General features: G+C 41.7%; 1 protein-coding gene across 4 annotated transcripts in view; it reads right to left on the bottom strand.

Annotated features, from left to right (window-relative positions):
- Positions 1 to 22803, bottom strand: part of zeb2b (zinc finger E-box binding homeobox 2b) — a 74148-nt gene that overhangs the window by 8014 nt on the left and 43331 nt on the right. For 2 of the 4 annotated variants that reach the window (XM_030772491.1, XM_030772492.1), the window contains exons 2-5: positions 10168 to 10416; positions 5495 to 5563; positions 3109 to 3315; positions 1896 to 2110 (exon numbers count right to left, since the gene is read on the bottom strand). In XM_030772491.1, coding sequence (XP_030628351.1) covers positions 1896 to 2110; positions 3109 to 3315; positions 5495 to 5563; positions 10168 to 10416 — 740 coding nt within the window. The remainder of the gene's footprint in view (positions 1 to 1895; positions 2111 to 3108; positions 3316 to 5494; positions 5564 to 10167; positions 10417 to 22803) is intronic. The other 2 variants (XM_030772489.1, XM_030772490.1) reach the window with 2 other exon arrangements.

Below are 22803 nucleotides of genomic sequence, written 5' to 3'. Positions count from 1 at the left end.
CCCCCCCATACCCCACCTCCCCCACACCCTGCTTCGGGGTCCCTCAGAGGGGCCGAGGTGAATCTGAGTTGTGCCACCCTTAATATGATACAATCATTCTCCTTGGCTAATTGTGAATGGTGCTAGAGGAATAGTGTTGGGGGGGGGGGGGGGGGGGGGTGGCATGCACTCAAGCTGCCCTCGGATGACGGCGCACATTGAGTGCATTACAGAGATGTTGTAGGCGGGGACACATGAGTGCGAATATTTATATACAATTGGCTTGTGGTAAGTAAAAATGCCTCTAATTGGATGACATGTTTAGAATGTCTACTGTGATATTAAACAAATAAACAATCAGAAATAAATAGGAAGAATCAAATACTGGTATATTATCCTAATACATTACATGTGTTATACACTGTGGTGAATTATCTCTATCTATCTATCTATCTATCTATCTATCTATCTATCTATCTATCTATCTATCTATCTATCTATCTATCTATCTACCTATCTAGCTAGCTAGCTAGCTAGCTAGCTATCTGTCTGTCTATCTATCTATATATCTGGTAGAATCATTTATGTATGTATGTATGTATGTGTGTATTCTTTCATTTATTTTTATTTTTATTTGGCTAGTATATAATATCGATGGAGCTTATACAGGACAAAGAGGTAGAGCAGGGAATTTTACAGTAGACTTTTTAAGTGGCCTGTCTGTGTGATGTAGCTGCAGTTGTTAGTATGTCCACTAAAGACTCAGCCCATCTGGATCCCAATGTACAAATTTCAATTTTATCAGATTTCAACATAATAGCAGAAATAAAGTGGAACCCTGGGACCATACAGCAGGAAAGTCTTTTAGAATGAAGTACACAAGCAAAACCAACAAATAGAGAGTAATTTTGGGATTAGGGTGGAACATGACCAGAATAGGCCATCTGCCCCGGTTAAAGGCAGACTGCACAGCCAGGTGAGTGAGCTGGCATCTAATGATATTATTACATTATTGCAGCGCTTCCACAACAGTCTCCGCTCAAAGTTAAAAGCATACTGTAATGCAGGGCATGTACAGAATATGAAATGATTAAATGAGAAACCTGGAGTGTGACTACTTCATCTGACATGAGAAGATGGGTTATGTGGACATGTGTTTCTCTCCTGGGCAATGAAACTGTCTCACCCCATTCTATTCGTGATACTATTTTTTAAAATAGAAAGATATTATCTAACAAACTGAAACATACTGAACACTCTCGTCAATCTGACATACAAATCCTTGACTACTTTTGATTAGAAATATGAGAGGGATTACTATGTGTGTTGGGGTCTTTCTCTCTTTCTGTGTGTGTGTGTGTATTTGCATGTGTTTGCGCATGCATCCATGTATGTGTCAATGTGCATGCATGTGTGCATTCAGGTCCTATGTATATGTCAAAAAGATGAAAACAGCAATATGAAACACAGTAATTTGCAGACAAGCTGATTTTTAAAGAACATTAAAAAGAAAATCAGAGTAAAGTGAACTTAAAGAGCAGATAAAATTTTTCAATTGTAAATTAACACAATCATTGGATCGTGAACATAAGACTGCAGAATCATATCAGAGAAGGCCATCAAAAAACCATTTAGGTCTCAATTACGGCTATTACCATTAAAAGATCTGCATCTTCAAAATGCCATGAAAAATTAATAATGATTGCCAATCAAAATGATATCTTTTCTCCAAGGGAACACAGCACATTAGAAATAAAGCTAGGAATGAAAAAGGGAAGAGAGAGAGAGAGCGAGAGAGAGAGAGAGAGAGAGAGAGAGAGAGAAAGCGAGAGAGAGAGAAAGAGTCATAGGGAGGAACAGGGAGTGAAAGCTGTTTTTAAAAGAGAAGAGAAAGAGAAAGGAACATTGAGTCTCACCTGATCTCTCCCTGGCTTGTGCGTGGCCATATGGCGCTCAAGCTGTGTTCGGTAAGCAAACGTGTAGTTGCACAGAGGACAGGAGAAGCTCTCCTCGTTTTTCTCATGTCGGTACTTGATGTGCTCCTTCAGGGATGTCAAGCGCTTGTAGCCGCGGTCGCAGTAGGGGCAGGTCAACAGTTGGGCAAAAGCATCTGGGGTTCCAGGTGGCAGGTCTGAGAAAGGGAGACACGGGGAAAAGAGGAGGGGGAAAAAAGAGAGGAAGTGGGCCAAAAGGTCAGCAAAATCAATGGCAGCTAATGGGCGCTCTGCCCAGAGAGGAACAGGAGACATCTCAGCAATCTGCTGCACTGAGTGCCATCGTCAGAACCTGGCACTTACTGCCATCCAAACAAACACACAGACACACACGCACAGACATGCGTGCGCACACACACACACACACACACACACACACACAGTGCCGTACAGACATACACACACGCGCGCATGCACGCACGCACTCACACACAAACTCATACAGACACGCACACACACATACACACAAACACACAAGCACGCGCACGCATGCACGCACGTCCTCACACATAATCACACACAAACACACAATCACACAAGGGCACACACAGACACACATACACACAAACACACACACACACACACACACACACACACACACACACACATACATACATACATACACTGAATATTAAAAAATAAAACTGAACATAGTAATAAAGAAAATCTAATGACCTCAGTAACTCTGCATGAAAAGCATCAGATGGATTTTCTAATAACACATCAAACTTGAGCCATCGATTATATTCCCTGTCTGATAAAATACATTTTTTTCTTTTTTTCCCAGCATGTGTGTGTCAGAGACTCTAAACGGTCAGTATGTATTGTTTGAGTGCCTTTTATCCTTTTCTTTGTGAGCTACTCTTTCCATAATCGCTCAGAGTAGCCTACATGTTGCCATTCTTCACACTTTCATCATGTGTGAGGTATGCAAGACAAATCCAGACAAATTCAATCTGTTTTCTCCACAGCCCTGGAGGTTCACTCTCTTATTTCAGGCCTCCCTCCAGCAGCTGCAGGCTGGCCGTGAAGGTAAACAGCGAGGCATGCAGCAGATCTGGGAGACCAACAGCTGTCTGTGTCAGTGAATCCACTTCTGTGCCCCCTCCTACCCTCTCTCCCTCCCCTCCTGCACCCTTGTCTGGATTCTTACCATTCTCCTCCTGTCCATTGGCTTCGGGCGTTCCCAGACGTGAGATCTCCTCAGGGGCTTCTGGGTAAATGATGGCCGTGTCTCCTCTCCGGAGGTATTCTTCTATACTGACCGTGTGACTCTCACTTTCGTCCAACTTACGTTTCCCAAAGAACTCCACAAACTCCGAACTGCAATCAGCATTCTTCACTGAAAAGGAGAGAGAGAGAGCGAGAGAGAGAGAGAGAGAGAGAGAGAGAGAGAGAGAGAGAGAGGGAGATACATATAAAAATTGGATTCTTTCTTGTCCTTGAAAAATGCGGTGTTAGGGGAAGGCACCAGAAACATGCTGGCTTGGATGTGATAAAAACAGTTAGAGAACATTAAGGCCGTAGATGGAGAGGGATAGATCTAAATTACTGTGCTATCTTGTCATTTAATGGCCACTAAAATAAGAAATATGAGTTAATCTAAGGGGAGGACCATTTGAATTGTGGAAATGCTTTTAACCATAAACCCCCTTTTTTTTCCCCTCCTACTCTAAACATATTACCAGCCTCACAATGAATGTTGTTGAGGAAATGATGTTTGCTATGACTGCCAGCACCAGTTCTTATTCGTCTAATCAAAGTCCAAAAAAAGAGCTTGACTTTAATAATTGTGTCTGAATTGTGCGTCATTGCGGTAAACACAGACACAGCACGGAGACTCCTACCGTACCCTTTAAGTGTCAAATCAAACATACCGTACTAAAACTGAATGGATTCTTTTTAGAGGTGTATGAAGCTGAAAAAAAAAAAAAACATCAAATGAAAACAGCTGACATATGTTGCCCACAAAACAATCACACTTGCACATACTCAAACACACACACACGCACACACACACACACACACCTACACACACACACACACACACACACACACACACACACACACATACAGTATGTTGTCTGACTATTCCCATTTATTACTGGGAGCCATACAGACTATCTTTGTTCTACTGTAAATCTGACTGCATTGACATCATTCTGGAGGAGTAGATCACTGCTACAGCGTAGTGACAGATAAGACAAAAACTTTGCCAAGTTTTACTCACTGCCCTCACACATTTCTCATAGATAACATAATAACCAATACTATCAGTCATTATACTATACTCCTCCATTTGACTCCATTTGGCTAGGACACTAAATATTATGGAAACAGAAAACGGTAGGGGTTTGGTTTGCGTTTTAATAGCTACCTTTTAATTAGACAGTGCAAGAGTGAAAGGTAAATTGTGAATGGTGTTTTGTGAGACAGTAAACATTTTATGAGCTAATTTGTAAAAAGGTCAAGGTAATGGATTGCATTTCTGTCAAAAATGTCCTCTAAATGTCAACGTACCAATGCATCTTTTTTAAATTGTGTCACAGCACTGTAAAACCAGGTCATGTGACTTTCATCACTCATTACAAGACCTGGATCACGCTGGGACATGCAATTAAAATAATAAACACGTAAAATCAGCAAATCAATAAACAAATAAACGAACATAAACAGTGAGCGTATGAATAACTACACTTCATTAACCTGCTTCACAACTCACATTTCAACAAATATATATTTAAATTAAGCTCATTGTTGTCTGTTTGAAGAGTAGACGATCTCTAAACAAATCAAGTTTAGAAACAAAATTTGATTTCGGGAGAGAAATGTGATTTGAGAAGTCGTTGCGCTCAGTGTAAGCTCCACCAAAGTCAACAATGCTAACACTCTCTTTCCACCACTGCCTTCCCAAAGACCAAGAGAGCAGAGGGGTATTCTTTTTTTCCCATAATAAAAGGGAACATCACTGGGACAAAACACTACTTAAGGAGTGAAAAACCTCTATGCCATCAATTTTTGTCTTTTTGTCTTTTTTTTTTTTTTTTTTTTTTTAACAGTACATATAATCCTAGCAGTAGATGCAACCATACAGTTCCTGCAGTTTTAATACTGTGAATGAGATTCGCACTAAGACTGTGTTTTTATGTGAAGGGAAGACCTTTCATGTCAGAAATGGAAGTTATAGTCTGTCTGACGTCAGGCAAAGGGGAGAGATTCACGTGTCGTGGAGAACGTTTATGTGTTTATGCTGACGGCATGGGAGCCAATCAACAGCAGGCAAGACGATATCATGTCAGGAACAGTTAATACCCAAGAGACACGAGGGTAGAAATCAGCCTCATTAAGTTAATTAAAAATGGCAGGTACAATTTAGTTCCAGTGTTTCTAACAGACCCAGACATTCGCAAACGTGCACGCAAACACACACACACACCCATACACACACATGCACACACACACTCACACACACAGAGTAGTTGTGTGATTTTCCATATAAAAAATGGCCTCAATAAACTCACCTGTACCATTTCCAACTGTCTCTAGAGTGGCATCAGGCCCCATAGTGTCAAAGTCATCTTTCATTTCATCTGTTGAGAAAACAGAGGAAGACAAGGAGAGAGAGAGAGAGAGAGAGAGAGAGAGAGAGAGAGAGAGAGAGAGAGAGAAGCATTAGCTCAGCCGGTGCCTGAATGTACCAAGCTATCCAAGCTAACAATGCCTGGTCCAGCACGGAAGGTACGGGCAAATGAAAGCCCTGCTGTTTGCCCTGGTTTTGTTTTGGATTTTTAATGAATGCTATCATCTGTACCAGACAGAGCTTTATTTACCTTCAACATGACAACAAGCACTGGGGGAAAAGACAAAAAGAAAGAAAGGAAAGAGGCCTGGAGACACACCATGAGGAACGAGAGGCCAAACTGAGAGATTCATTTAAGAAGTTGAGTCTACCTGAGCGCTCCGGGTCAGAGAAAAAAGGAGAGAGCTGTCAGCTGTCGTACTAAAGCTGAGATATCACTGTTGTCCACCCCAGAGAAATGGACAAAAACCCTCCGTTGAGTGTTTGATCCCTCCATCTCACGACCTTCATGTTCTTATCACCAATCAGTTAAATGCACACTTGCTTAAAAGAACCTCATGTTTTTTTTCCCTTTTTTTCCTCTGGCAAAGGTAAGACAAACATAAATAAACCCATCCAGATATTTAAACAAGTCCATAAAGAAGAGAAGGACACGCGACTTCTGACACTGGGGGGAAATTTTCCAGAGGAAGTTGACAAGAGGACATTGTTGGTTTGAACAGACAATTAGTTTAAGGGGAGTCCTTCACGAGCCCTTCCGGCCCGCCTTTAGAAATTAAATCAAGGTATTTTCCAGAAGATGTCAGCATGTAATAAACCTAGCTATTGTGTCTATGGGTCCATTCTCCTCTCATGTGATTTCAGCCTGGAGTCACAAGTTCACAACATTTATATTTGGTTAGGAAATAAAGTAAGGAAATAAATATTAATAATAGGAAAATATTTCGAACAACTAATATAAACAAATAAATAAATATGCAAAACAACATAACAAATATGAGTGAAAGAAAACCCAATACTCAAAAAAGTTGAACTGGAAATGTGTTTCTTTGAGGTGCTGATTGGCAGTAATTATAAAAAACAAAAAACAAAACAAAAAAACTATGATATTGAACTCCACTTCTTTGCAGAAAGAATGAAACCACTCCTGACATTTTTTTAAACTTTAATTTATGGAGAACAATTTATTTTCATTTTGGCAAAGACAAAAAAAAATCTTTTCTTGTTTTCATGGTTCCTAAGAAACACTGCAGTCATTAAGTGAGGGCTCCAATGCCCTGCACTTGAAGTGAGAGTCTTCTGCACTAAAAAGATAAAAAAAAAAAAAAAGCCCAGCCAATGGCTTCAGAGAACAAAACACAAGCTCTCTCCAATAAAAAAGGCAAAAAAGTGCAAAACTTTCCATTGACATGAGGCTTGACTGGGGAAGAAAGTTGCCAGCCATTTTTTTTTTTCATTTGCATTTGTGGAGGTTTGCAAGTGCGTTGTCTCTCAGTAACCACATCAAACCAAGACACGCATCACTCTGAGGGAATAACCCTCTGGCACCAATACTAAAGTCAGTCTGGAAGACAGTCAGAAATATTCCAACAAAAAAAAAAAAACCTCTTCACAACCGCAGTCACAAATACTAAACCTTCACTGAGAGAAGACAGCATTCACAAATTCATCCATTTTGACAGTTTGTAGACAACCCCTCCCCCCCCCCCCCCCCCCCAATGCTTGCATATGCTAATCAAGCTATTTAGCTCGCTGTTTAGGTTCCCCCCCCAAAAAAAAAAACATCAGATCCATTTGAATTTCTTTTTAAGTGTAGTCATCTCATTTCACTGGACATTAAGACCAAAATTTGTCTTTCTTTCATTTTATGCTTCTCTCTTTCTTTTTCTCTTTCTGTCATCAACGTTGGTGTATGTGTTGAGAACAGAATGAAGGAGACCTTCCACCAGGAGGTGAGCTAAGACCATCCACACCTCTCATGAGTGGCCAACACCAGGAAGAGGTCCACCGGACACAAACACATCTATTTTACCCCACAGAAAGTTTTATAGTGGAGCCAGGAGTAAGCTGTTGGACTGTCTGGACCCTCCGTCTGTACCTGATAAATCAGAGTTGAGACGTGGGGAGCGGGGAGGTGTTTCACCTAGTGAAGGACAGTGTTTGAGTTTGCAGTGTTAGGCCTGGAGGTGGCCAGAATACCTTTCCCCTGCCATAATTCCACATATTTACTTAACGTCATCCACAGTGTTTATTGTGAAAACATTCCTATTTTTATGGCCGGTGAACACTATAGTCCCGACACAATGAAAACAAAAGGTCTTTCCACTTTGTTATTTCTTTGAAAATCCTTGAACAGGCCAAAAAAAGAGAGAGCGAGAGAGCGAGAAAGAGAAAGAGAGAGAGAGAGAGAGAGAGAGAGAGAGAAATGAGCAAGGGAGAATGCAGGTAATTTGTTTAAAATCAGCAATTATGATGTCACGGTTTCCAGCACACGGTCTCCGCTCCATTGTGGGTTGGAGTGTCAAGGACAGAGTGCCACACACAGGACTCTGTGTTTGGAACCAACCGGAATACACACGGTTAGAGAAAGTTCACTTCCAAAAATTCCCTGCAACCCGCATTCTATGAGCACATGAGCGTAGACGGACAGAGAAAAAGCAAAAGAAAGAGAGAAAGGCAGAGAGAATGACTGTGTGAGAGAGAGAGAGAAAGAAAGAGAGAGAAAGACAGAGGAAGACAGACAAAGAGACAGAGAGAGAGAGAGAGAGAGAGAGAGAGAGAGAGAGGCTTATCTCAGGGTAAAGCTATGTACTGAGGTATCTCCGTAGACAGTAAGGCACCACCAGAAAGGGGAAAAAAAGAGACTCAGAGAAAAAGACACACACAGACGCGCACACACACACAGACATACACGCGCGCGCACACATATATGGTGCCCACAAGACTGAGAAAGAGATTCCCTGCATCTCTCTAATGAACTTCACTCTGCTTCAGAAATAAGGCAGATGTTTTATCACATGAGACATGGACTATCTCGGAGTTGCAACACACACACACACACACACACACACACGCACACAAACACAGCGGAATTACAGACATTATGGCACCACAACCGTTTTTATCAAATTAACCAATACTGTATGAAACGGAGACTTGTTTATCTTTTATGATTTATGGAGGGGTTTAAAAAAAAAGTTTAACCCACTCTATAACTGTGCGTACATTCAAAGAGAGAAACAAAAAGAATGGATATAACGAACTTTGATTGTCTCCCATGAGGAGTTCAGTGTTAATAAGGACAATGAGTCAAGTCTCCTTCTACTAAAAATGCATTTTTTTCTCTCTCTCACTTTTTTTTTTCTTTTTGTGGAACGTATTAAATTTTTAGGCCCCCGAATCTTTCCTCTTTCAGCAAGCTGCACAGCTAGTTCATTAGCAGAAATGAATAGCCAACATCGACTCATTTAAATGGGATGTCTTACGCCAGCTCCTGCCACACTCCGTTTCTGTCAAAACGCTGCAAGAACCATTGAGTCTTATTATACATGTAAATGGCTATCATAAAAATAAAAATTTCATTTAAGATTGTTAATGACTTTTGCAGCAGCCTGGCTTCCTTTAATGATTATCCTCTGCCCCCTAATTAAAAGTATTTATCTTTCAAGCATCTAGGACTAGACTCTGGGCTGCCCAATGATGCTTGGAGAACAAATGTACAGTAAGTGACACAAAGTTGTGTGGGAGTCGTGCTCTGTAGCTTGATATTAACTTAATTACAAATGACAGTGTCTGTAAACCTTGAGAAATCTGTTACAGATATCTGATCAGAACCAAAAAAAAATAAAAAGGAAACTAGAAGAGCTTGTCCCTATTCCAAAAAAGCATCAATATACAAATTTTCATTTTATTTTATTACGACAGGACAGGCCGGGGAAAATCGGGGGAAAAAAAAAAAAAAGGAATGCGTGCGTGTGCAGTCTCTCACAGCGTCACTTGTTTTACATTTACAGCGATAGGCGTAATCTCCCGAGATTTGGGCAATGACAAAATGTTTATGTTTAAGTGGGAAAATTACGACTGACGAAGTTTAAAACATGACCCGCCAAGAGCACGCGCGCGCGTGTGAGTGTGTGTGTGTAAGATAGAGTGTATGGGTGTGTGTGACTGTGCGAATCGGACCCAGCCTTCTTTGACAGACTTCAAATTGCACGCCAGGCTAAATATTTCCCTCATCAGTGTGAAGCTAACAGCTCCTGACTCTTACACTCCCTCTCACTCCATGTCACATCACACTGGAACTAATAAGGAGAATTAAACGAAGGAGAGACCAGTCAAATCATAAAGGGGACTATGAAATCTCACCGAAGAACCAAGAGAATTTCCCAGTGTCAATCAAAGAGCCTCCAGGTGGAATGGAGGATCTTCACAGTGCTAGAACATCTAGAGCATCGTCCTGGAGGACCCTATACTGTCTTTCCCTCAGATAACATGCCTTTAATTTAACTGTGGGCTGCAAACTACTGGGCTATGACTTTAGAAAATCTGAAGAAACAGCCACAAACTCTCTGCGACTCTTTTGTGACGGTTTGCTGTAAACGGAGCAGGACTCACCAGTACCGTCGACTGAGGCGCTCAGCAGGTCGTTGTCCTGCCAGACGTGTTCCACTCCGCTGTCCCTCATTTCATCATCATCCTCGTCTTTTGTCAGCAGCCCGTGGCCCATGCGGGGTGAAGTCTCCTGATTGGCCAGGCTGGCCGGGCTTCCTGTCCCGTTCAGCATGCCGTCCTCCTCTGACACCATCAGCTTGTCCTCTTCCTCTGTCTCTGAACCTGTGTCCACCACATTCCCATAATTCAACACTGTAGAAAGACAGACAGGCGGACACACAAACACACACACACACACGCGCCCACACACACACACACACAAACAGAAAACAGGTCAGTGCAAATGTAACACACACAGTTCACCAACTCTTACTGCTGCACACTTGCGTGTGCGTGTGCACACGCACACACACACACACACACACACACACACACACACAGACATGTACATACAGACAAGCCTTGAAATGGAAACAGCACTGAGGTTTTAGGGGCTGTAGGAAATTATTATTCCAATCCGCCATCATTTTCCCTGGTGTTTTTAACAAGGCGGGCGTGCCCACACAGTGAAGCTCCAAATTACAGTTTGGCGACAGCGCTCTGTAACTGAAGTATCGTAGCCATGCGGTCAGCTGCTTGACAGAGACGGCCAAAATAGCCTCGTCATTTTCAGACGCCTCAAACTGCCCTGCATGCCAGTGAGCTGCACCTTTCACTCCATTAGGATCAAAGGCATATTCGTAGTGTCTTACATTCTCCAGCATTCATTCACTTTACCACTCCCCAGTGCCAACCGCACAATCTGTTCTCACAGACACAGTGTTTAACTCCCTCTGACACTTTATCATTCATTCATTTAATCCTTCATTCATTCATTCATTCATTCCTTTTTTACTGCTTCATTCACTTGCTCATTTATTTATTTGTCTTGGCACAAGTCTTCACTCCTTTCTTTATGTTTACCTTCCTCAGGGTCATTTTTAAAATTTTGAATTTGATATACATTTAGCTGCACTCCCATCCACACACACACACACACACACACACACACACACACACACCCCTCATCCCCCCATTTGGACGTGTAATGCTGGCATTCCCATGAAGCACGCGGTGTCAACACACTTTGCCGCGGTAGCTCTGGTCTCTGCAGCCCATCACGTTTTTACTTTGTAAGAGTCGCAGCACAAAGCACGTCACAGATTTCAGAGACGCATTAAAATAGCTCTCACAAGTTACAGCAGTGGCAGCAGCAGCAGCAGCAGTGTTTGAATGGGGAACACTTGGGCCTAGACACACAGCCACATAGCTTTAAATAGACAGACCGTAAATAAGGTCAGTGAACTCAATTGGAGGTGGCTGTCTGGAAATTAGTCAGTCCTCTCCAAAGTCACTGGTTCACAACTCCAACATAAATCCACCCAGCTGAGTAAGTCAACAACAACAACATAAGAGGAATAAACATGATGGGTATCCTCAGGAGGACAATAATGATATCTCAAACACACATTCTCGCTCTTAACAACACCACATCTCATGTCTAGAGACCGAGAGACCCTCGGAATGCCAGGAGGTAGCCTCTGAGAAAAACTTTAACTATTTGTCTTATTGATTCAAAATTTTATGTATGCTCAATATTGCTATCCCAATTAAAGTTATAAGTTGGTTAATACACGCTGTAGTTGACGAGACCAGAGAGGTACAGTGATTCTCAGTGAGTTTTTTTAAAGGTCTAAGGACACATTCTCTATCACCTGCAAACAAACATGCGAAATAAATGCAAAGTACAAAAGAGCAGAAAGTAGTGTCTTATTTAAGTTTCTTTTTTTTTCCGACCATGATACAAAAAAAGATTACACTGCGTCTATCTGTTCATAACATGATCTTTGTCTGATCCACGGGTCTGCACTTGCCTTCCCAACAACTGCACAACAGGTGCAAATTAAAATGAAAACGGCAGCGGGGATGGGGCAGGCTGAATCCGCTGACCTGGTTTGAATACCAATTGACAGAGGAAACAAAACCTTTTCAGGAGGTGTGACCACAAGGGCTTAGACAAGTTCAGACAGGGTAATGCCCTCTGTGATAGAAAAGAAGAAGAAGAAGAAGAAGAAGAAGAAGAAGAAGAAGAAGAAGAAGAAGAAGAAGAAGAAGAAGAAGAAAGAAAGAAAGAAAGAAAGAAAGAAAGAAAGAAAGAAAGAGAAAAAAAAACGAAAAAGAATGGGAAGCCAAGGAAAGTGAGACATTCAAACTTGTGTGGTCTATGTAACCATACACACAAACACATACACATACACATACACATACACACACACACCCACACCCACACCCACACCCTCATGTATGTTTGTGTGTGTGTGTGTGTGAGTGTGTGTATTTACGTACTATTGTACTACTGATACTTTTATTTTATCGTCTCTCAACCCCCCCCCCCCCCCCCAACTTTCTCCCCCCACCAGAGAGGTTTAACTATTTCTTAGCAACGTGCTGTAGGACCCCCCCCCCCCCTTCCTTTCTCTCTCAGGGTGCTCTGGCCTCACCAGGGGGCCCAACAAAAGAACAGGAGGCCTGGGAAGGCCACAGGCCCGCCCCATAAACCTGGAGCTCTGGCTGCAGTCTGAATACAGTCCCAGCCACAGGGACTGAATGAAATTATCTAAGGCTGGACAGGTTTTAAAAGGGCTTTCTTCCCCCCGCAAAAAAAAAAAAAAAAAACGCCTTACAGCATGTTTTGGTGTGCTGTGTACCGTTCAGGAAACCTCCTGAACAGAGTGCAAGGGTTCTTCACTTCAATATGTTCAGGCATAAGAATGAAAAAGAACAAGGAGGGAGAGAGGGAGAGAGAGAGAGAGAGAGAGAAAGAAACAAGGGACAGTTGACTGCCATATCACCATTTACCTTTGTCAGATTAAATTAAGTTAAACAGCTCAGATATATCAAACACCATATATGAAAATATAGTGCATGGAAATATTCATGAAATCAATATGTCAATTAGCTGAATTATTGTACAAGCCATGGCATGCTTTAGGACAATTAACAGTGCCATGGTAAAAATGTGAGTAAACAACTTGCTGAGAAAAGGAGACAGTTACTAATGTATAGAGATTCACTCTAAACACAGTGTAGCAAAGTGTGGTTTATTACTCTGTTGTAGTTAGAGCCACAGAACAGCTCAGACCTCCCAGACAAAGGAGCCACACTGTTCTCTTCTGGGCCTCATTCTATCAGAGAGAGAAAGACAGCGGGAAAGAGAGAGAGAGAGAGAGAGAGAGAGAGAGAGAGAGAGAGAGAGAATTCATGTAAAGTAAGGATAGGAGTCATATTGAAAAAAGTTTTAGCAACTGATTTGGAGGGGGAGGGTGGGGACTGCCATTTTTGTTGAAAAGTTTGAAAGGACAAAAAAAAAAAACAGAAAAGAGCAGCAAAGTCAGGGGCAGAACTTAGCTGATTCATACACACAGTAGAAAAAAAAAAAAAAGAAAGAAAAAAATAACCCATACGCGTGCATTGTTCAAGTGCCATTTCTGACAGACGTTGGTTTCTAACTACCAATCTGGAGCAGTCATTGTACTCCTCGCACACAATAATACCAACCTGCCATTATTTCTGTTCCTCACCTCTCCACTAATCAATCTTTTGTGTTGGAAAAGAGAGAGACAAAGACGCGATAATGTTTACTTCTTGCCTAAGTTCCACTCAGTTGACACTTTCTATTTGCTAGCGCTTAGCTGAAGTGGCATATGATACAAAAGCAATTACAGCTGACATTCTGTGGCTGATGCTACCTGGTAGCTTTCACCAAAGCCCTCTCTCCAAAACGCTTTTGATTTGGAGTAAATAAAAGGAACATTGTTCGGGGTCCGATGTTACAGATAATTAAAATGACATTCGTAATTGCTCAAGTCTGGTTAATGCTAGGCTTAGAAGTCTCTGTCGTAACCTATTCAGGACTCCAGTATTAGCTTGTCAATTACACCCGATGTACAGAGCACCTTCCCACAGCAGTTTATTCAACTGATTATCACGAGTGCCACTTTCAAATATGACTTCTGCAGCTTTGGTTTGGACGACAGAAATTGGACGGTTAAAAAGAAAAAAAAATACACTTTAAACTTTAAATTGAGTTAATAAGAAAGACAAAAGCTTGTGTCTCTATAAAGACAAAAGTTTTCTTTGACCAGTTAATGTGAACTATCAAAAAAATCATGTCATCACAAAAGTGAGCCTGACTTCAATGGACAAAATGGAAGATATTTTGGTCCTGAAAAAAAAAAGAAAAAAAGATGCCATTACTCCCTTTGATTCTCTTGTCTCAAACAGCCTTTTAAAAACTCTGAGAAAACTTTCACTTCTCTGTCACCCATATCGCCAACTGAGATGAAACTCGGCTCCTATTATAACATATTATGATATTAAAATACACAAAACAAACCAGAGAAAATCAAACACAGTGTTCTAATTAAAAGTGTCCTAACCAAGCCCACATCCAGATGGCTACTCCACAGAAAATGCCTTTCTTCCTGAGGACAGCACAGGACTGGAGACTCCTATTATGTCACTGAGTCCATACTGACCCTGTTTAGTAAACCGCCGGCTTTGGTTCTGCAGACGTACGATACCTTAAACGAATCTGCCGCCGAGATGGTCCTGTCTGCACGTCCTCTCCCACAAACCTCTCTCAAGAACTGGAACGCCGCAAGCCTGGACTCCAACCATAACCCCACGGCCAACTGAGGGGTTAACCACACACACTCACAGACATCCTCAGTCCCTGCACTGAGAATGCCAACTCCAGCTGTAGGTGTGTATCTGATTGGGTGTGTGTGTGAGTAAGGCAGTAGGCCTAGTAATGACTGAATGGGTTGTTTCTCTCCTCAGGTGCTGATGAGCTCTTTCCTCACCCTGTATGTGTGGACTAATGAGAGAGGACATCTACCCTACTGACTAACAAACAAACAAACAAAAAAAAACCTCCCTTCATCAGCTACCTTTGTCTCATACATACATGTCACCTGAATGACCAGGGGGAAGCTACAGTAGGGGGTGGAAGGGGTCATTATGGTGGAAATGTGGTGTGAATCTTGTGGTTACTGACTAAGTACACAGACACCACACTAACTTTTTCACAGACATAACTTCCTTTTTCACAACAGGTTCTAACTCTGAATAAGCATCTCCATGTTAATCATCTGCCTTTTTCTAATTAACTCAGATCATCTGTGGCGTATGACAGAGGGGGAACATTTTTTTTTCCCTGACAAGATTATAACCATTTTCCCCTTTATTGCTGTTTTCACACGATAAAGGTAGGTAAGGAGGGAGTTTGAAGAAAGTAAAGAAAGGCCAGGGTACAGTAATGTAGAATGAACAAAATCCTAAAAAGACAGGAACAGTTTTATAGAGGACAATGAATGGTGAAAACCCAGTGATGTGTAAACTAACAAAAGTGTGCGTGTGTGTGTGTGTGTGTGTGTGTGTGTGTGTGTGTGTGTGTGTCAGGAAGAGGGTGGTTATGTTCAATAATTTCTGCCATGAGGAACCCACGGTAGCCTGACTCTAATTGAATTAAAGTCCCATTTATTTGCTGAGGCTGGAGCAACAGGCTGGAAAGAGAGTGAGAGAGAGAGAGAGAGAGGGAGAAGGAAAGCTTGAAGGTTTACTCAGCGGCTTGCGGGACCCACCTTTCCTCTCCTCTGCCCTTCTTCACCATCTGTCCCTCAACACACACATGTTCCCCCTCCCCACAACTGGTCTGTTCTGCCCCCCTCCCACACCAGTCAAACACAGGAGCCAACCAGAAAGAGAGAAAGAAAGAGAGAGAGAGAGAGAGAGAGAGAGTCTCACAAAAGCTCCCTAGGCTACCCTCAGGATTTGAGCAGGAAAGAAAAAAAGATAGTGTGAAAACAGAATATGGAGGAGGGAAAAAATCTCTTTCTCACACACACACACACACACATGCAGACACACACACACACACACGCAAATAATAATCTCTTGAGATCAGAGCTCAGGTGAGACTGTATTGCAGGGCGTCTTCCTCTCTGACATCCGTCAAGCAAAGGAAAGGTTAAAATTAGAAAATTTAATTTATTTGATAATTTCCCAGAATAATTAGAGTTAATATGGGTTAATTAATATGCAAATCTCTCAGCAGATGTTCAGCAGAGTGGCCTTACGCGAGGAAACAGCCTTCTCTTTCGCCTGCGTGATTTTAGCTGTCAGTTACCGGCTGTAATTGATGTAACTAACCAAATACAAGCACAAAAAAAAAACCTTTACTAGGATAAAACACACCCGGACTGAGTCCAGAGCCAGTGAACACTCTGCTAACACAAAGACAGTCAATTTCTTATTTTCGTCCTGTTCAAAAAGCTCTCACGCAATTGCTTTTTTTTTTTTTTTTCCCCCACATCCACCGTTGAATGTGTTGAGTGCTTCAGATACTTCTTTTTTTCCATTCATTTTGTACATAACAGTGTGTGAGAAAAAAAAAAAAAGAAAGAAAGAAAGAAAGAAAGAAAAAACAACACCAACAAAAAGAGATGAATGCAAGGCCGACGCCAGGTGCTTGTCTAATTTCATGTTATCGAGGATGTTGCCATCTTCTCAACAAAATCTTTACGTTTTTCCGTGTTCACAAACAGAGGAGACAGAGAAAATCATCTCCGAACTGAGGATCAAAAGAAAGCTTAAAATGGTGCTTTACTGTGAGGGAATCAGGTTACCGATCAAATATTCATATGACTGTGAAAAAAGAGCCCAGTAGGGAGAGGAGCGGTCTACATTTTAACAGTGCCTCTAGATCTGTGTTAACACAACACACTCAAACTATAACTCCCACACACTCACATTTTTTTTTACGAAAATATTTTCTTTCCATCTTACATTTCACTGGATCAATGTGAGATGATTGGACAAATGAGCGTTTCCAAGTTAAATAACATAAAAGCTACTCCAGTGAAATTGTATAAAGGCAACGCTGGACTTTTTCTTTTTTTTCTGAAGATTTCTTCTGTGTTAAATAGTGTGTATTTACCAAACTATGAGCAGAAAAAGGAATCCAAAACTATTTCCTTCCTTTTAGTACAGATATTAAACTGGTGAAACAAATCAGCTAATGTACTGTTATAATGTCTTTGCTCAGCGTGTTGAAAGACAACTCTCTCTCTCTCTCTCTCTCTCTCTCTGTGTGTGTGTGTGTGTGTGTGTGTGTGTGTGTGTGTGTGTGTGTGTGTGAACAAAACCATGGCCCACTGCCACAGAAACACGCCTCCCCCACCTACCTCCCACCTCCCCTGTGAATGCTCTTTTACACACACACACACACACACAGACACACACACACACACACACACACACAGTGTGTTGCAGGTAAAGGAATGTGCTGAGTGGAGCAGTGTGGGTTGTGTTGTTGGTCTGATGTATGGTGAGGCAGGCGTCTAATTGATAGCACAGCAGACTGTTATCAGCTGTTTCATATGAGCCTGCTCTGTTGATCTGTCTAGCTCAGCTCCAGCTCTCTGGGACTCAGTGTACAGTCACCACTATTACACCCGATTAGCTGTAGTCATTTAAGCTTTTAGAGTGTAAGGAGTGCAAGAGAGAAAGAGAGAGGGACAGAGAGAGAGAGAGAGAGAGAGAGAGAGAGAGAGAGAGAGAGAGAGAGAGCATGTGCACATACAAGCGTGTGTGTTTATTATCAGAAATCATATCACACCTTTTTTTTTTACATCGTGCCAGTGCTAGGTATGTCACCAAATGTGAGATTTCTCCAAGGACATGTACCACTGAAAGCATACAACATCGCAGTCTGCTTCAACATCACCATGCACCCCACAAAACATACACCACACATCCCAGCTGAAATTAGAGAATGGAAAACCAAAAACAACAAACAACAACAACAACAATAAATCATGACTTCCACAGCTTTACTTTATATCAAAGGGTTCAATCTGAAAAAAAAAAAAAAACACAAAAAACCTAGAAATGAACTAAACGAACTGAACAACGTAAAGAGATGAAGTTTTAATATGGCTTTCCCTTACCTTAAAATGAATGTGTTTTAATGCAATAAAGCCAGCACATTCAGAGGAGAAATAAGCAATGTTTTGCTGTAGGGCCATATGCCTGTTTTTTTTTTTTTTTTTTAATAAAAAGGAATCCATAAAAATAAATTACATGCACTAAGTATATGCAAATTCAAATGTAAGCAATCACTGCAAAATTAATTTTTGCCAGAAATGATTAGAAGCATTAATAAATCTATATACAGTATTGCTTCCATCTGATACTGTACATTTATTACAGCTCCTGTAAGATTAATTAGAATACTACAATAACATATAGCAGTGGCACACCAGATTACTGCATGTTTTTGTTAAGAAAAGCAAAGCAGACCTTGGATTGTAATTACATGCTGTAACACAATCATTTGATGGTGGTTTTCTTTATAGAAAGAATCGAATGGCATAAGGTAACAAAATATATAAGCCAAGACTAGCGGACGCACTTTTGGACTTCCTTTTAAAGCCTTAAAAATCAGGCTTCATTTTGTATTCCCAGAAACTCTCCTCTCACCTTCGCCAGTTCGCCTAAACTATCAGTCCAACCCTGAGACAAGAGCTACAGCTAAAAACAACAGTGTGATGTGGTCAAGGTTGTTTTGCATTCTTTTTCGAACGAGTCAAGTTCAGAACAACCTTCTAACAGACTAATTTTTTTTTTCTCTCTCTTTATCTCAGGAAAGCAAGTAAGCACCTGAGACTGACAACTCCCCTAAACACAAAGAAAGTTTTTAAAAGCAATCTCTGCCATGCTATTTCAGAGAAATTTCCTTCCAACTTTTTTTAGTAACATAGTCCCCCCCCCCCCCTTTTTTCTTTCTTTCTTTCTTTTTTTTTTTTTAATAAAGTAGGGCATTATTGAATCAATATAAATAATGAGGTCAGAAAACAACAACAACAACAATAACAGCAACAACGAAGACAAAAAATCACCTCTGAGAGACCAGAAAACATATATATGTGGATATAAAGCATTTAATACCAACTCTCCTTTTTTTGGGGCGGGGTCGTCTACCTGAAAGGAATATGCATAAATTGAATAAAACAAAACAAAACAAGTGTAGCCTGAACTTTATCTAAGGGCTGAGGCTGTGGCAGACAGTGAAGGACAGCATCTTGGAAGATTTCCAAAGACAGGACGAGCAGCCAGGTCGTTCAGAGAGAGCAGTCAAATTATCCTGATGTGTTTTAAAACACACACACACACACACACACACACACACACAGAGCACATTTTCGGAACAGCATCTGTGCTACGGGTTTGGGGGGGTTGGGCAGAGCGGCTGTTCACTGTCATAAACCTCTGCCAGTCAGCGGCTGGGGAGGTGGAGAGAGGTAATGGGGTGGCCGCTGTGGTGGTGTGGGGGGGTGGCACATGGGGTCAGAGAAAGGGGCTGGGAGGGGGCGTCCTCAGATGGGACAGAGATCAGAGAGACACTATCCAGGTGAGAAGCTGAGACCCCGGCTTGGCCCCCAGCCTGAGTCCTTCATTCACATGCTAATGAGGGTGTAAAGCACATCTGTTCCCCCCTCTGTGCACAGCTCTTTGTCACCTGAATAGCTTCCCCACCAGGTATCAAACAGGCCGCAGGAAACAGGCCCTTTTCATCCCTCTACCTCCTCTCTCCAATCAGCAGATGAGGGTCGCCTGACATCAGGGGCCCCTGGCGCCCTATGGGGGCCTAAGCCCAGCGAGCATGACACTGTTACCACTTCCCAATTTGCTTGCCGCTAACTGCTAACAGAAGCCTGCGTTTAGCAGAAGCACATCACTTCAGCCATGGAATACACTTATATTCCACAATCTCTAAAACAGTACAATTACTGTGAAAAAAAAAATAACCACAACAACTACAAGAACAAAAAAAGACCCATCACAAAGGGCTTGTGAATATATTTTTTTTCACCCCCTAAAGGTGAGAGAAAGAGCAAGAGTGAATCTCTGGCTACCGGCTAAAAGGAGGTTTTAACTCAATGAACGCAGCTAATGCTCTGATTCCCAGCCTGTAACTTATGCATGGTGTGGGTGTGAGTAAACACACACAGAACAGTTTGGTCTACAACGTTTGTGCTCTTTTTTCATCTTTTTCTTCTTCTTCTTCTTCTCCTTCTTCTCTCAACTCTCACCTGCCTTTTCCCTGCCAACCCATAGAGGCGGACAGAGCAGAGGGGCTACACGTTTAATTAGCCTGCATAGCAGAAAGCTTCCTCCCTGCAGGAGAGGGGAGAAGACAGCTAAGAATCCTGTCCTAATGACCTGAGATGGGGGGGTGCACGGTACAAACAGAGACCTCCTGCCGTTCTTTCTTATGCTAAATGTACCTTCCCAAAGCCTAATCTTCAGCCGGGTCACTTCAACAAAACATAGTCCTGCCGTGATTATTGCATAACAGAGCAGGTTAGCATAACAAAGCCCCCCGTAACCTTACCATTAGTTTAAAATCCAAACTACCATCAGCCTGAACCCAAACTTCTTTCACGTTAAAAAGAAAGGTTGTACAACAGCATAAAAACTCCTGTTAGGGAAAAACACATTTTTTTTTTTTTTTAAAGAAGACACATGTGTTGGTGGAAATTCAGTGAAATTTTTCAGTTGTAGGAGTAGATAAAAAATAAAATAAAAAAAGTTTGTTTCTTCAGATATCTTCAGTCATTGTGTGAATAAGGAAATCAGGTGGAGAACTGATTCCCTGGACTGATATACATGTATGTCATCATAATTGAATAGTTTCTTTGACACAAGGTGTATAGGGACCTAAGAAATGGTCCACACTGGAGTTCTGTATGTAAAAAAGGAAATTTTGATCTAAGGCTTCTCTCCCTCTCTCTCTCTCTCTCTCTCTCTCTCCCTCCACCCACCCTTGGGTTCTCCCTTCCTGTGCTCCAGTCAATCCGTTTCTTTTTTGATCAGTGCCTTGAAAGGCAGAGCTGTGTGAGTGCTCCGGTACCTGGGGTACGAGAAGGTGTTAATTAGCACAGTGGGATAATTGATGTGTAGATTACACTGCGAACAAATGCTTCAACTTGTTTGTTCTTCTCACTTTTACCAGCGCTGCTCCACCCCCTGTACCCCCCACCCCCCAAAGCTACTCTCTTTACCTCGTTCTTAATGAACAATTTACCTGCCTTGTTAAAACACTACTAATGCATACCAAAGCAGCTTTATAATGGGAAGGGGGGGGGTATAGAAGGGTGGGGTAGGGGGGCTGGGAGTACAGTTCCCACAGGTGGAAGTACCTTCTCTATTCTCATCCATCTCTCTCTCTCTCTCTCTCTCTCTCTCTCTCCCTGCACAGACTGTGACCTAGAGAGAGACTTCTACAGGGAGTGAAAAAGAGCCTTAGAAAGCCTGAGACCAAGACACATACAATGCTAAAAGGAAACAATTTCTAAATGAAAAAACATGCCATTAGAACTCCAATGGGCTTCCATTGTTCTAGCCCTATAATGCTATTTCCTTAATCTTTTGTCTTTGGGAAACTATTATTAGCAGAGTGCTTACAGCTGTGAATACATTCAATAGGGTTTGAATTTGGTCATTAACAACTGAATATCAGCAAACACATTTGTGGAGGCCCTGCCATTGCTAATAAACTAATAATGACTACAGCTCTAATTGGAAAATGGAATGAATAGAAGAGAAGGGATAGAAAAGAAGAGAACCCTGGGGTATGTCCTGTCAAAGTGGACGGGTCGTTACGAGGACAGATCGTGAAGGAAAAAGGTGAACAGTTGAACCGTTGCCTCGTGGACACTTTGATGAGCTTCTGATAATCTGTCTCCAACTAGTTTACAACTTAAACACATTACAGTGATTATGGAGTCTCCATAGTGGAGCCCTCTTCGGCACAGAGGCAAACACATGTGCTTGTGTGTACACACACACACACACACACTCACACTCACACTCATACACACACACGTGGACTGTGTCTATGCCTGCAAGCCATCACATTTTCTCGTAGACAAATGATTGAAAGTATGGGCTACATTCTCTCTCTCTCTCCCTCTCTCTCTCTCTCTCTCTCTCTCTCCCTCTCTCTCTCTCTCTCTCTCTCTCTCTCTCCCTCTCTCTCTCTCTCCCTCTCTCTCACAGGCTCCAGGTTCAGCTCATTGTTTCTCAGTACTTCCTCTGAAGCCTCGTTCTCTACTGGAGGGACTCCTGTCACTTTGCTTGTATCAAATGTTCATCTGAGCCGGAAGTCATATTAATCCTGGTTTTGCCTGCTGGAGTCCTCATTGGTGCAAAAAAAGAAAAAAAAAAGAAAGAAATATGTATTGAATAAACTGAAGGAGACGTGTCATGAGAGAAGACCATTTACAAGATGAGCGCCAAAATAAAACAACTTTACAAAGAAGAGCTGTGACTGATTAGCATTACTTAGCAGGTAAATAAAATGTGTTTTTTCATCCTGTTCTGTCCAATACCTTCTTCTCAGGGTTTGGGATACAGTACAAGTAATAGTACAGTTACTGTCATACTGAGACAGCAACATAATAGTCTTATATCTACTTATTTTTGTTTGCCAATTTTCATATTTTCCTTGAAGTAAGATAAAAAAAACCCTAG

Source organism: Chanos chanos, chromosome 4, assembly GCF_902362185.1.
Source record: "Chanos chanos chromosome 4, fChaCha1.1, whole genome shotgun sequence".
In the NCBI taxonomy this organism is placed as follows: domain Eukaryota; kingdom Metazoa; phylum Chordata; class Actinopteri; order Gonorynchiformes; family Chanidae; genus Chanos; species Chanos chanos.
This window is presented reverse-complemented; position numbering and strand designations above follow the sequence as displayed.